Source organism: Urocitellus parryii, chromosome 3 (genome assembly GCF_045843805.1).
Source record: "Urocitellus parryii isolate mUroPar1 chromosome 3, mUroPar1.hap1, whole genome shotgun sequence".
NCBI lineage: Eukaryota > Metazoa > Chordata > Mammalia > Rodentia > Sciuridae > Urocitellus > Urocitellus parryii.
This window is the reverse complement of record NC_135533.1, coordinates 154,153,398-154,167,289: the sequence shown is the minus strand read 5'-3', so window position 1 is coordinate 154,167,289 and position 13,892 is coordinate 154,153,398. Positions and strand designations below refer to the sequence as shown.

At 42.9% G+C, this 13,892-nt stretch overlaps 1 protein-coding gene across 3 annotated transcripts in view; it reads right to left on the bottom strand.

The window, feature by feature from the left end:
* Upb1 (beta-ureidopropionase 1) overlaps positions 1 to 13,892 on the bottom strand; it is a 56,548-nt gene that overhangs the window by 20,913 nt on the left and 21,743 nt on the right. For 2 of the 3 annotated variants that reach the window (XM_026412551.2, XM_026412550.2), the window contains exons 7-10: positions 12,530 to 12,611; positions 11,236 to 11,278; positions 9,882 to 10,036; positions 7,927 to 8,034 (exon numbers count right to left, since the gene is read on the bottom strand). In XM_026412551.2, coding sequence (XP_026268336.1) covers positions 7,951 to 8,034; positions 9,882 to 10,036; positions 11,236 to 11,278; positions 12,530 to 12,611 — 364 coding nt within the window. In that variant the 3' untranslated portion in view covers positions 7,927 to 7,950. Of the gene's footprint in view, positions 1 to 7,736; positions 8,035 to 9,881; positions 10,037 to 11,235; positions 11,279 to 12,529; positions 12,612 to 13,892 lie in introns of those variants that run through there. The other variant, XM_026412549.2, reaches the window with a different exon arrangement.

Below are 13,892 nucleotides of genomic sequence, written 5' to 3'. Positions count from 1 at the left end.
AGTTTCATTCTTATTGAAGCATGTGTCATGGTTTCCTTTTTTTAAAGGCTGAATAATATCCGTTGAATGGCATATATGTATGCTTATCTACTTAGGTTCCATCTTTTGGCTGTTGTGAGTAACAATGCTATGGACATGGGTATACAGCTATCGCTATTAGATCCTGTTTTGATTTTGTGGAGTATATACTTATCAGTGGAATTGCTGGGTCATATTATAATTCTGTGTTTAATTATTTTTGAGGAATTACCGTACTGTTTTCCATAGCATGTACACCATTTTATATTCTTACTAGCAATACCTGAGGGTTCTACTTTCCTCACATTCTTGCCAACACTTGTTATTTTCTGGTTTTATTTTGTTTATAATAGCTATCCTAATGCATATAAGGTCTTATCTCATTGTGGGTTTTTGTTTGTTTGTTTTATTTTAGTACCAGGGATTGAACTCAGGGGCACTCAACCACTGAGCCACATCCCCAGCCCAGCCCATTTTGTATTTTATTTAGAGACAGGGTCTCACTGAGTTGCTTAGTGCCTCACCTTTGCTGAGGCTGGTTTTGATCTTGTGATCCTCCTGCCTGGCGCTGGGATTCCAGGCGTGCACCACTGTACTGGGCTCTCATTGTGGTTTTGATTTGCATTTTCCTAGTGGTAATGATGGTGAGCATCTTTTCATATGCTGTCATACCATCTATTTTCTTTACAGAAATGTGTATTTCAGTTGCTGTCCATTTTGTTCTGTTTTTGTTGGTTGGTTGGTTGGTTTTGTTTCTTTTTTTTTTTTTTCCCCTGGAGGTACTAGGGATTGAACCGAGGCCCTAATGCCTACCAGGTAAGTGCTCAACCTCAGAGTTTCATGCCCTGCCCTTTGGCTCATTTTTGATTGTTGAGTTTAAGAAGTGCTTTTATATGTTCTACATACTAAAATATACACAACTTGAAAATATTTTCTCCCATTCTACAGATTGCCCTTTTACTGTGATAGTGCCCTTTGATGCACACAAGTTTTTAATTTTGATGAAGTTCAACTAGTTTTTCTTTTGTTGCCTTGTGTTTTGGGTGTTACATTCTAGAAATTATTGCCAAATCCAATATCACAACACTTTCACCATTTTAAGAAGTTTTATACTTTACGTTCTTACTTTAGATCTTTGTCTTCCCTTCCTTCCTTCTTTCCTTCCTTCTTTCCCTCCTTCTTTCTTTCTTTCTTTCTTTTCCTCCCTCCTTCCCTCCCTCCCTCCCTCCTTCCTTCCTTCCTTCCTTCCTTCCTTCCTTCCTTCCTTCCTTCCTTCCTTCCTTCCTTCCGTCCTTCCTTCCTTCCTTCCTTTCTTTGTCTTTCTTTCTTTCACTGAGGATTGAACCCAGAGACCAGAGACTCTTTATCACTGAGTTATATCCTCAGCCCTTTTTATTTTATTTTATTTTTGAGACAGGGTCTCACTAAGTTACTTAGGGTCCAGCTAAGTTGCTGAGGCCATCTGCCACCTTGCAAACCTCCTGCCTCATCCTCCCAAGTCACTGGCATTACAGGTGTGCATCACTGTGCCTGGCTTACATTTAGATCTTTGATACATTTTGAGTTAACTTTTGTATATGGATATAGTAAGGGACCAATTTCATTATTTTGCACGTGATTATCTATTTTCCCAGCACCATTAATGGAAAGAAACTGCCTTTCCTCATTGAATGATTTTTGACACCTTGTCAAAAATAATTGACCATATATGTCAGGGTTTATTTCTGGGATCTCTATTCTATTCCATATATGTCTGAATATATATGCCTTGTTTTTATGTCATTACCACACTGTTTTTAAAGCATTTTTTTAGTTGTAGGTGCACACAATACCTTTATTTCATTTTAATGTGGTGCTGAGGATCAAACCCAGTGCCTCACACATGCTAGGTGAGCCTTCTTCCTCTGAGCCACAACCCAAGCCCACCATACTACTGCAGCTTTGTAGGAAGTTTTAAAATCAGGAAGCCTGAGTTCATCAGCTTTGTTCTTTTTCAAGATGTTTTGGCTACTTGGAGTCCTTTGAGATTCCATATAAATTTTGAGATAGATTCTTTTTATTTCTGAAAAAATTGTTGACATTTTTAATAGAGATTGCATTGAATCCATAGATTGCTTTTTGTAGTGCTGACATTCATAAATATTAAGTTTGGCCGGGCACGGTACGCATGCCTATAATCCCAGCAGTTTAGGAGGAGGAGGCAGGAGGACGGCAAGTTCAAAGCCAACCTCAACAATTTAGCAAGGTGCTAAGCAACTCAGTGAGACCCTGTCTCTAACAAAATACAAAATAGGGCTAGGGATGTGGCTCAGTGGTCAAGTCTGAGTTCAATCCCTGGTACCCGACTCTCCAAATTAAGTTTTCTAGTCCATGATAATGGACTCTATTTATTTTGGTCTTCTTTAATTTTCATCAGCAATGTTCTGCAGTTTTCAGTCACTTTCAGGGCTAATTCCTAAATATTTTATTCTTTGTGATGCTATTGTCATGGAATTGTTTTCTTAATTTCCTTTTCAGATTTTCTATTGTTAATGTATAGAAACCCATTTGTGTGTGTGTGTGTGTGTGTGTGTTTCTGTGTATGAATTTTGTGTCTTGTAACTTCAGAGAATTAATTCATTAGTTCTATAGCTTTTTGTGGTTTTTATATAAATAAGATTATATAAGATTATGTACCTGCAAAAAGACATCAATTTACTTCTTCCTTATGTTCCTTTTTATTTCTTTTTCTTGCCTAATTGCTGTAGCTAGAACTTGAAAAAACTATGTTGAATGGACATAGTGAAAGTTGATTCTTTTTCATCACAGAGTATTAGCAGTGGGTTTTCATTTGTGACCTTTATTATATTGAGATAGCTGTTTTATTCTAATCCTAATCCTAGTTTTTTGAACTTTTTTAAAATCACAAATGGGTTCTGAATTTTGCCGAATGCCTTTTCTGCCTCATTTGTGATGATCAGATGGGATTTTCCCCCTTCATTTTATTAATGAGATATATTATACTGATTGATTTTCTTATTAAGGATGTTGAGCCATTCAAGGGAGAATGTGAGCTATCTCCAGAGGGAAAGACAGCTTGCATCAATATGTATAAGGGAGTCAGGTGTGGTGATGTAATGCCTGCAGTACCAGCTAAGCACTTCCCTCAGGATGCTGAGGGGGAGGAACATTGGAGCCCAGAAATTGGAGACCAGCCCGTGCCACATAGCAAAACCCTGTCCCCCCCAAAAAAAAAACCCAAATAATATTTATAAGGGATATTAGTCTATAGTTTTCTAGTAGTGTCTCTGACTTTGGTATCAGGGTAATGCTTGCTCCATGGAGTGAGTTAGAAAGTGTTCCCTTCCCTTCGATTTTTTGGAAGAGTTTGAGAAGGACTGGTGCACTTTGAATGTTTGGTAGAATTCAACCAATTCAACATCCTTACTAGTTATAAGTCTATTCAGATTTTCTGTTGCTTAATGATTTAATCTTGATAGATCTTGTGTTTCCAGGAATTTGTCCATTTCATTTGGGTTGTCTAGGCTCTCCAGTTTGTGGGCATACAATTTATCCATAGTTTTCTCTCATAATTCTTTTTATTTTTAAAGAATCAGTAGTAATGTTCCCACTTTCATCTCTGATTTTTAGTAATTTGAGTCTTTCTTAGTCAATCTAGCTAACCGTTGGCAATTTTATTAAAAAATGCAAACTTTTGCTGGGTACAGTGGTGCACATCTATAATCCCAGTGGCTTGGGAGGCTCAGGCAGGAGGAATGCAAGGTTTTGTTTTGTTTTGTTTTGTTTGGGCACCAGGGATTGAACCCAGGGATGCTTAACCTCAAGCCACATCCCCAACCCTTTTTATATTTTATTTAGAGAAAGGGTCTCACTGAGTTGATTAGGGCCTCTATAAGTTGCTGAGGTTGGCTTTGAACTCACGATCCTCCAGGAATGCAAGTTTGAACCCAACTTCAGCAATTTAAAGACCCTAAGCAATTTAGTGAGACCCTCTCTTAAAACATAAAAAGGGCTGGGGATATGGCTCAGTGGTAAAGCACCCTCGGGGTTCAATCCAAGTATCAAAAGGAAAGAAAGAAAAGAAAGAAAGAAATGCAAACTTTTGGTTTCATTGATTTCCTCTATCATTTTCTGTTCTCTTATCTCTGCTCTAATCATTTTCTTTTTTCTGCTAGCATTTGGTTTCATTTGGTCTTTTTTCTTTTTTTTAGTTTTTCAGTGTATAAATTTTTGTTGTTGGTTTGAAAACTTTTTTAATTGTAAGCATTTACAGCTATAAATTTCTTTCTTAGGACTGTTTTTTTGCATTCCTTAAGTTTTGGTATGCTTTCTTTTTGTTTTCATGTCTTAAGATTATTTTCTAATTTCCCTTGATTTCATTTCTCATTCATTGGTTGTTTAATGAAAATGTTGGGTTATGGGTATACTCAGTGGTAGAGCACTTGCCTAGCATATGAGAAGCCATGGATTCGATCTTCAGTATGGCTAAATAAATATATAAAATAAAAAATTTAAAAATGTTGTTTAATTCTCACCTATTTTTCAATTTTCCCTTTGCTACTAATTCATTCCATTACAATTGGAAAATATGACTTACATGATTTCATTTTTTTAAAATTCATTGACTTCTTTTATGGTTTAACATATGGTCTATCCTTAAGAATGCCTAAGTTATTTTTTTCTTTTGTGCACACTATGGTTTATATGTCGAAACCTCATCCCAGATGCCAGCAATAAAGCTTTTGGGCAGGAGATGTAGCTCAGTGGTAGTTTGTGTTTAGCATGTATGAGCGTGGGTTTAATCCCCAGCACCACTAAAATAAAATAAATCTGTGGCCTGACAGAAAGGCTACCTGCTAGAGCTGTAGGGTTCTTCAGAACTTTGAGTCCAGCCATCTGCCATCTTACAGGTGAGAAAATCATTTTCTTTTTTCTGCTGGCATTCGGTTTCATTTGGTCAGAAGGTTTCATCTAAGATTGTACTAGGGCCTGGTGGCTTGCAGGTCATGGACATTGAACCAATTCAAGTTCTTGCCTGAGAGCCTGCCATGTCATCAGCAATAACCACATAAAATCTCCACCCAAAGTCCATTCAACAAATGTTTACTGAACATCTAAAACATTCCAGGCATAAGGCAAACCCCAAAGTGACTCCATCTGTGTAGGGCCTTCCTGCTCTCAGATGGGCCTGACGATTCTGCTTCCTGGCAATGAGCCGTGTAGATAATCAAATAGTGTCTGGTACATTAATGTCTATTTCATAAATGTAACAACTTGTCACCTAAACCTCTATGTTAGGCTGACTACATGCTTCTTCTAGAAACCATAGGCACAAAGGCTTTGGATATGGCAGGGCCAGACAGAAAAGCTCACCGTGTCTCTAGGGCTGGATTCAATGAAACAGCAAGGCACAAGAAGGGGGACTGTACCTGAAGCAGGCAGAGGCTGAGGAGACTAGCACAGTTGTGGCCAGACAGCTCTATCTGGCTTTTTCATCCAAAGGGGCTATCTAGGAGCACCCCAGCCCTGACATGGGGTCATTCATGCAAAATTCAGCTGCTGGGCCAGTGAAAGCACAAAGTTGCTTTCTGTAACTGGGAAGAGTAAGACATCACCTCTACCCTGGACACTCTGGTCAACTTCTATTTGAGGTTCAGCAGGTTGGATTCTTGCCATGTGGTTGGTGCAAGGGACAGTGCCTACAGAATTATTGTTCTGACAGCTGCCAAGGAGCTCCCTGACCCATCAAGTTTGTCACTCATCATCATTCTGTGACATAAAGCAGGAAAGGGCATATGGCCCTATTTTACAAATGCGGAAACCCAGGTGCAGAGAAATGAGTAATCTGATGTGTGAGTCAGGGGTCAGTGGTCAACCACAGAAGCAGAACCACAAGGGGACAGATCTAGGTAAAAGATATCAAGAGATTTGGTGTAAGGGATTACCTTACATGATGATGGGGGCTGGTTAGGCAAGCCTGAAATCCACAGTGAAGGCAGGCTATCAGGTTGGAACTCCTGAACACAGGTTGCAAAATTCAAATATAGATCTACCCTACAGATGAGTTTCTATGGTCACATCATACCACCAATTACCACTTTCTTCTTTGCCATTGAAAATAGAGTCACTGGCAGGGTATGCTAGCAGATGCCCATAAACCCAGCAACTTGGGAGGCTGAGGCAGGAATACTGTAAGTTTGGGGCCAGCCTCAGCAACTTAGCAAGACCCTGTCTCAAAATAAAAAAGGGTGGAGGGCTGGGGATGTAGCTCAGAGGTAAGGTTACCCTGGGTTCTTGCCTAAGAGCCTGCCATGTCATCAGCAATAACCACATAAAATCTCCACCCAAAGTCCATTCAACAAATGTTTACTGAACATCTAAAACATTCCAGGCATAAGGCAAATCCCAAAGTGACTCCATCTGTGTAGGGCCTTCCTGCTCTCAGATGGGCCTGACGATTCTGCTTCCTGGCAATGAGCCGTGTAGATAATCAAATAGTGTCTGGTACATTAATGTCTATTTCATAAATGTAACAACTTGTCACCTAAACCTCTATGTTAGGCTGACTACATGCTTCTTCTAGAAACTATAGGCACAAAGACTTTGGATATGGCAAGGCCAGACAGAAAAAGCTCATCATGTCTCTAGGGCTGGATTCAATGAAACAGCAAGGCACAAGGAGGGGGCCTATATCTGAAGCACTAATGCCTTTAAATATAATCAAATGAGAGAATAATTCCAGATAACCCAGAATCAATTGCAGAAATTAATCTTAATCATTCTTAAGATTGTATTTCTTAGGAACCACTTCTGGTACCAAAATCTGTATTAGTCAGACCCAGAGAGGCAGAACCAGTAGGATATGCATTAAGAGATTCATTGCAAGGACCTGACTTCATGATTGTAGGGCATGGCTAGGCAAGTCCAATAGCTACAGGGCAGGCTGTCAGGGAAGCAGGTTGGAATTCCTGCCAAGGCCCAGAGCTATGGTTGGCATACAGAATTCCTCTTCCTTAGAGAAGCCTGAGCCATAGACTTTTTAATGGGTTGATTCAGGCCCACCTAAGTGATGTGGAATAATCTCACTTACTTAGTCAATTGGTTATGGTCTCTAATTGAATCTACAAAATACTTCACAGAAAGTTTGGCTTGGTAGTGCATCCCTGTAGCAGCTCGAGAGACTGAGTCAAAAGGATTGCCTGAGTCCAGGACCTGGAGGCCAGCTGGGGAAATACAGTGAGATGCTTTCTCAAAAAACAACCCTTTACACATACCTAGGCTAGTGTATGACTGGGGAATAACCTGGAATGTCCAAAGACCACCTGCCCACATCCACACTGTAGGCTCCACAACTCTGTATCTGCTCTCAACCTCTTTCCACCAGCACACAGATTCTCATGCTGACCCTTAAGAAGTTGATAGTGCCAGGCATGGTGACACATGCTTATAATCCCAGGGACTCAGAAAGCTCAGGCAGGAGGATTGCAGGTTCAAAGCCAGTCTCAGCAATTTAATGAGGCCCTAAGCAATTTAGTGAGGCCCTGTCTGTCTCAAAAATACAAAATAAAACAAAAAAATTTTTAAAAGCTAGGGATGTGTCTCAGTGGTTAAGCACCCTTGGGTTCAATCCCTAATACCAAAAGAAAAAAAAAAGCATTTAAAAAATTTAGGTAGAATTAATATAACATAAAATGAAACATTTAAAGTATGCAATCCAGTTGTATTTAATATATTCACAATCATAACCTTTATCTAGTCCCCAAACATTTCCATCACTCCAGAAGGAAACCTTGTACCCATTTAGCAGTCATTCCAATTCCACCTTACTCCTGCTGTGGCATTTAAAAATCCATTTGGACAGTAACATAATTAGGGAGAACTTGGATGTGTGAAGCCTGCCCCACTTACTCATCTAATGGGGACAGAAGACAGCTACTCCTTCACGATGGTGGGGACATAGTTGGGTTTGACAGCTTCCGCAAGCTCTCGTGCGTACATCTCATATCTGCCTGTCATCTGAAAACAAAACACAGACATACTTTCTCGAGGTTCCTGTTTATAAACACTTATCACTTACTCACCACCATTTCTTGCCACTGGGGGGCAGCCGTGAGATAGAAATACTGGTTGACAGGACAATTTCAGACCAATGTAGAGAAGCAACCCCACTGTGACCTCTTAGCACTGATTCCAGTGATTCATACAGCCTATTCCAGCCTGTGGTGACTTCTGTGACCTGCCTGTTCAGGAGATGTGGTCTGCCCCCAGGGAAGAGGGAGGAGAGGTGTCATGTGGTCCTGCAGCAACTCAGAAGAGCAGCCTACAGCCCAGAGAGGTCACTAGCCAGGAGTGGAAAAGGCTGAGGATTTGAACCCAGATATCTTGGCTGAGTTTTTGGTCTGTTTGCTCCATGTGGCATCTCATTATGGACACAGATAGTCTCTGGCATGCCTTCCATTCTTCCATCTCAAGTCAGCTCCTTCAAAAAGCCTCAGCAGGAGCTCATTCCCATTGCCACAGCTGGGAATGTTTCTGCTTCAAGAAAGTAATTGATGAGAAAACATTCTGTTTACTGCTCCTGGTGATACTTGTTAAAGAGCTGGCTGGAATGCCTATAATCCCAGCAGTTTGGGAGGCTGGGTCAGGAGGATTGTAAGTTTGAGGCCAGCCTTAGCAACTTAGTGAGAGCTTATCTCAAGATAAAAAATTAAAAGGGCTGGGATGGGGCTGGGGCTGCCTAGTATGCATGAGGCCCTGGGTTCTATTCCCAACCCCATAAAACAACATAACAAAAAATAAAAAAAGGATGTCGATGTAGCTCAGTGGTAGAACACTCCTGGATTCAATCCCTAGTACAGGAGGGAGGGAAGGAGGGAAAAAGGTAGGATAGAAGGAAGGAAGGGAGGGAGGGAGGGAATTCTCAGCTCTGACTTCTGATTTAGGTAGAATTCTGCATTAATCTAAGCTATCTAAGAGGAGTGGCATGTCAAGAGATGGTCATGGGTAACACCTTGTTTGTCTGGCAAAGATCTGAGACTGGGGATTGTGTTCAAGGACCAATGTTTAAGAAAGCAGGGGAGTAAGGCCTAGAGCCCAGTCACATAGGCAATGCCATTCAGTCATAACAATGTGACATTCATTTGCTGGGTGGTTTGCTCATCAATGGGGACTGAGTTGGTGGAAATACTACTGGGCATGAGTACAATAAACCCTGCCTGGGTCCTGTCCTTGTCTACACTGTTCCATCCTGGGATGACAGGTACCTACATTCCTCTCAAACCCTTGATGCCACAGAGTATCAGTCTCAAAGGCAGCAGGCAGCATGTGAGTTAAGCCTCTCATTTTACATCTGGGAGTCCTAAGGCCTGGGAGCAGAAGGTGCTTGCTTAGGGTGACTGACAGAAGGCAGAGCCAGGCCCAGATCCCATTTCTCTGTGTGACCCATTTCCCACTATTGTCAAGGCCAGACTGTGGGGCCTGGCTGCAGGCAGAACCAGACATGCACACTTATCTTGTGATAAGTGCAAATGCCTGGAAAGGAAAAAGGATTAGACAAGCAATCCACTCTATTCTCTGGACAAATGAAATTGAGATTAATTTGTTTGAAGGCACCTAAAATCTAAATCAGATGAGAGAATTTATGGAGGCCTGCTGTTTGTGCATTGTTTGATCCAATAGTTCCTCCCCACAGCCCGCAGGGAGGCAGAGACCAGGCCCAACATGGAGCTCCTAGGGCTAAAGAAGGCACCTTCTGTAAGCTGTCTCTGAGGGAAAACACCGTTAACTGCGGTTCACAGCTCTGTGAGCAGAATGAGGGCCAAAAAAAGAGGAGCAGGGTAACAGGAAGGAATTTGAGGACCCACCTTGAAGTTCCAGACATCACTCATCTGCTGGCAGAGATTGAGGTTGAGCTCAGCAACCAGCAGCCCGTCCTGGCTACGGGAGAGCCCAGGAGTCCGGCTGCCATCAGGGGCTGCCACATAGCTTGAGCCATAAAAGTAGCCAAAGTCATGGTGAGCTTTAAGAAGCAAATGGAAGAGGCCATGAGTTTGTACAGACACAATGTAAGGTCTGTGGAGAGGCAGGTGCATTAAGGGATGCTCAAGACAAGATGTGCATACGTCTTTCCCCAGCATCTTCCAAATGCAGAAATTCAAAGGGCCTGTCTCCCTTCTCAGACCTGAAGGCCCAGTAGGTGGTTGTAAAGGTCACTCCTGTGTCACTTCCCACAGTCACTGAGAAAACTTCTAAAGGTCACCCTTTAGAGGTATTGACTCCCATCAGCTACCCACAATACAAGCCTCGGGGGCTCTAGGGGCTTCCTGTGAGGCCTGTTTCCTGTGGTGGCCCACTCGGTAAACTGGAGACTCTAGCCCTACTTGTCATGACAACTAGGTCACTTCATACCCACTCCACATCTTGGTCCTCTCATGAGTCACGGGGTGCTAAGAGCCACTCCACAGGCATGTGAAGAGTAGTGGGCTGCAGGGTAGGGCCTACCCAGCATGACCCCAACTCTTATTTCCCTGCCTCTTTTGCTCTTTTGTCAGCAGGAAGCTGAGACTGGAGTGTGGATCTGGGGTGCAGTCCAAGACCTCATGTGGAAGGCTTTAAGACCCCTCCAGTATGTGTTTTCTTGGGAAACATATCTGCTCAGGCCCCTCCAGACACCTCCTTGCTGAGGGGACAGCTTTTCCCTCACATCAGTGCCTAGAAAGTGGGACCTAAGGGTGTAGTAGTCCTAGCAGAGGTGAGGTGTTACCTTCCCTTAGATCAAAACAAGCCGTAGATCCTAGAAACTCAGGCAATCCATGCTGACTTGAGGGGCATTTGTACAGCTGAGGGGGGGACAAAGGAAAGGAGAGAGGGAGGTCTGAAAGCTGCAAGACAGCCCTTCAGCATTTTCAGGAGCTCACAAAGAGCTCCCCTACATCTCCTCAGTCCATCTTTACACCAATCCCAGTGAAGGAATGGAGTCTAATATAATTCCCATTTGCTCCTTATCTGGGGAACAAAGTGGACACATGTCCAGGACCTGGCCACAGTCATCCTGGCCACCGTCAGATTCCCCCACAGAGGGCAACAAAACAGAGAAGTCAGCACCTCCTCCTAGTCGCCAGGCATGCAGATACAGGCTATGAGACAGACCTTGCCCAGAGGAAGCAAACAGAGAAGTGGGGGATGAGACCCATCACCATGAAAGTACACGGAACATACCTTTCTTCCCATCTCCAGAGGTAAACTCATTGGGGAAGTGCTCCTGTGAAGTAAGAGTAGAGTATAAGAGAAACCCATAGGTGGCACCACCACAATGTTCATTCCAGAACACTTAGCCAGACCAAGAATAGCAAGCCCGACCACAGGGAGTTAGCTTGGAAATAGTGAAAGTAAGATGCAGGGTCTGTTCTCTATGGGCAATCAACAGATACTTGTTAAATGTCCTTCTGAGCACCCAGGATTAGGCAGCCAGTGGAGAATTTGACAAGCATGGTGAAGACCTGGATTTTGCCTTTGGGGAGTTTATAGTTTGGGAGAAAAGAAACACATTGGGCACTGATCAGTTCTCAGGGCTGTGGAAAGTATATGAAGTTGGCCTTCCTGAAGCAGTAAGACCTCAGCCTGGGGTCTGTGAAGACATGAAAGGTGGAGGAGAGGGCCCTCATATACTGTTTTAATATTTTCTCTAAAGCTTAATGAAATTTATACATCAAGTTGTGATGGGATCACACAGGCTAACCAAAACATCAGCATTTGGGGCTGGGGTTGTAACCCAGTGGTAGAGAGCTTACCTAGTATGTGTGAGGCATTGGGTTTGATCCTTAGCATCACATAAAAATAAATTAAAAAATGTATTGTGTCCATCTACAGTTTTAAAACATTTTTTAAAAATCAGGGTTTTCCCTCCCTCCATTCCTTCCTTCTTTCCTTCCTTCCTTTCTTCCGTCCTTTCTTTTTTTAGCAGTACTGGGCCTAATTCATGCCAGGCAAGCATTTTACCATATAGACTTAGTGTGGAAAAATTCGTTATCTCAAACTAATCAGATGCTCTGAGCAGAGTTTGACCTGTGAAGTTGGGGATTTGGCTCAGTGGCTGAGTGCTTGCCATGCGCAAAGCCCTGACTGAGTTTGGTCCTTGGCCCTGGGGGGGAAAAAGAGAGGAGGGGGGAACAAAAAAATTAAAGGTATCAGAGTTTGACATGTGATTAATAAGAATGATGAAAAGGATTATTAGGTGATAAATGCGTTATGTTTGGTAGTCAAGACTGTTCAGTGGGTGGGGTCCACTGATGTGTGGGGACAATAACAAACTGGATACTTAGAAGTGAGAGAATGAGGTCAGATCAAAGATCCTTTCAGAATTGTTTCAGCTAAATGCAACAACAGAAATCACAAACCAAGTTGCTTTGTCCCCTTCCAGATTTATGACATGTATGCAAAATAAACATGTGATATGTCTCCACTACAACCACCAGCAGTGGCTCCTTTAATCATCTATACCTCAGAGACTTACCTGGCCCACTCGGTTAATGGCACAAGTGAAGCAGTGATTGGCAATGGCAGCATTTCTGGCCTCAATTGGCCATAGGGACTCACTGTAAAAGAGGAAAAGGAGGAACAAGTTTGCCAACTCTCTAGCCAGACTCAGTGGATGCTCAGCCTGGAGCTGCAGCTGGTTACTGGCCTTCCAAGACCTAGAGTGGGGACAGCCAGGGAGACTTACTATGCCCAAGGGTCACCTCAAACCTGAAAGAAGACCAAACTTGTCCTCAGCAACTTGTTTAAGCCCACAAAGTGTTCTGGGGAGGGCCTACTACAGGCAGAAGCCACAAGGCTGTGGTTGACTATCAGAAGGATCAAATCCTTATCCTGAGCTTCAGTTTCCCTCTCCAAAACTTCCTCAAAAGGAGATTGTGACGAAGCTCCACATGGTGGTTCTTCCATAGCTATCATTTCCTATATTCTTCCTTCCTTCTGGGAATCTGTTTTCTATGCTGGGCTAAGAAGAACTTCTCCTGATAAATGTCAGAAGGGAGTTGGAACCTTGGGATCTTGGGTGTTTGTTTGGCTTGTGTGTTTGGCTTGTGAGGGCGGAGCATGGACTTTCTCTGCCCCACCCTAACTCTCCTACCGTGCTATGTTACCTTGCAAATCAGTCTCCAAGGGGGGAGATTTCAGACAGAGTAACCAGAAAGGAATTTAGGATATGTCTTGTTATGTGGAGTCATATCTTGTAGCAGAGTTATAACCTCTGAGTTTGGTCCTTGTTTTCCAGTGCCTTCCTATTTTCCTACTCTGAACCATGCACCTGTAAGCAGAAACTCCCTGGTTCCCTAACTGGATACCCTACAGGCACAGCTGAGCTGTGAGCCTTCCTCAGTCCAGCACCCACCAAAGGGAGAGTGCAGTGAGAGACCTCTTCCCAACCACAGACCCCATCCTTCTCCAGCCCTCCAGCCAAGATGGGCCATGGAATTCAGTGGGCCTTCTGCTCATTGACGATCTCCTGTCTGAGAAACAGCATTATTTAAATTCTAGATGGGCAGAAGCGATGCCCACTTACAAACACTGAGTGCCTGGGAGCAAAATGCCCCAGAATCTTCCTTCCTGTCAGTGTGCACCTGGTTTAAACCAGGGAGTAGGTGGAGGGGGTGGGTGCTTGTCATATGCCTAATGCTCAGGAGGATTCATGAGTCTGGAAATGGGGCGGGGGGAGGAAATCACTGGCTTGATTGAGGGAACTCATTTTGCTTTTTTTCCCCCCACCTGCTAAGCCAAGCTGACAAAACTTTTAAGAAAAGATTTTTACAGAAACACACCCATAGATGACATTTTCAGGAATTAAATAAGACACTTGTGGGGTGATTGCCATAAAG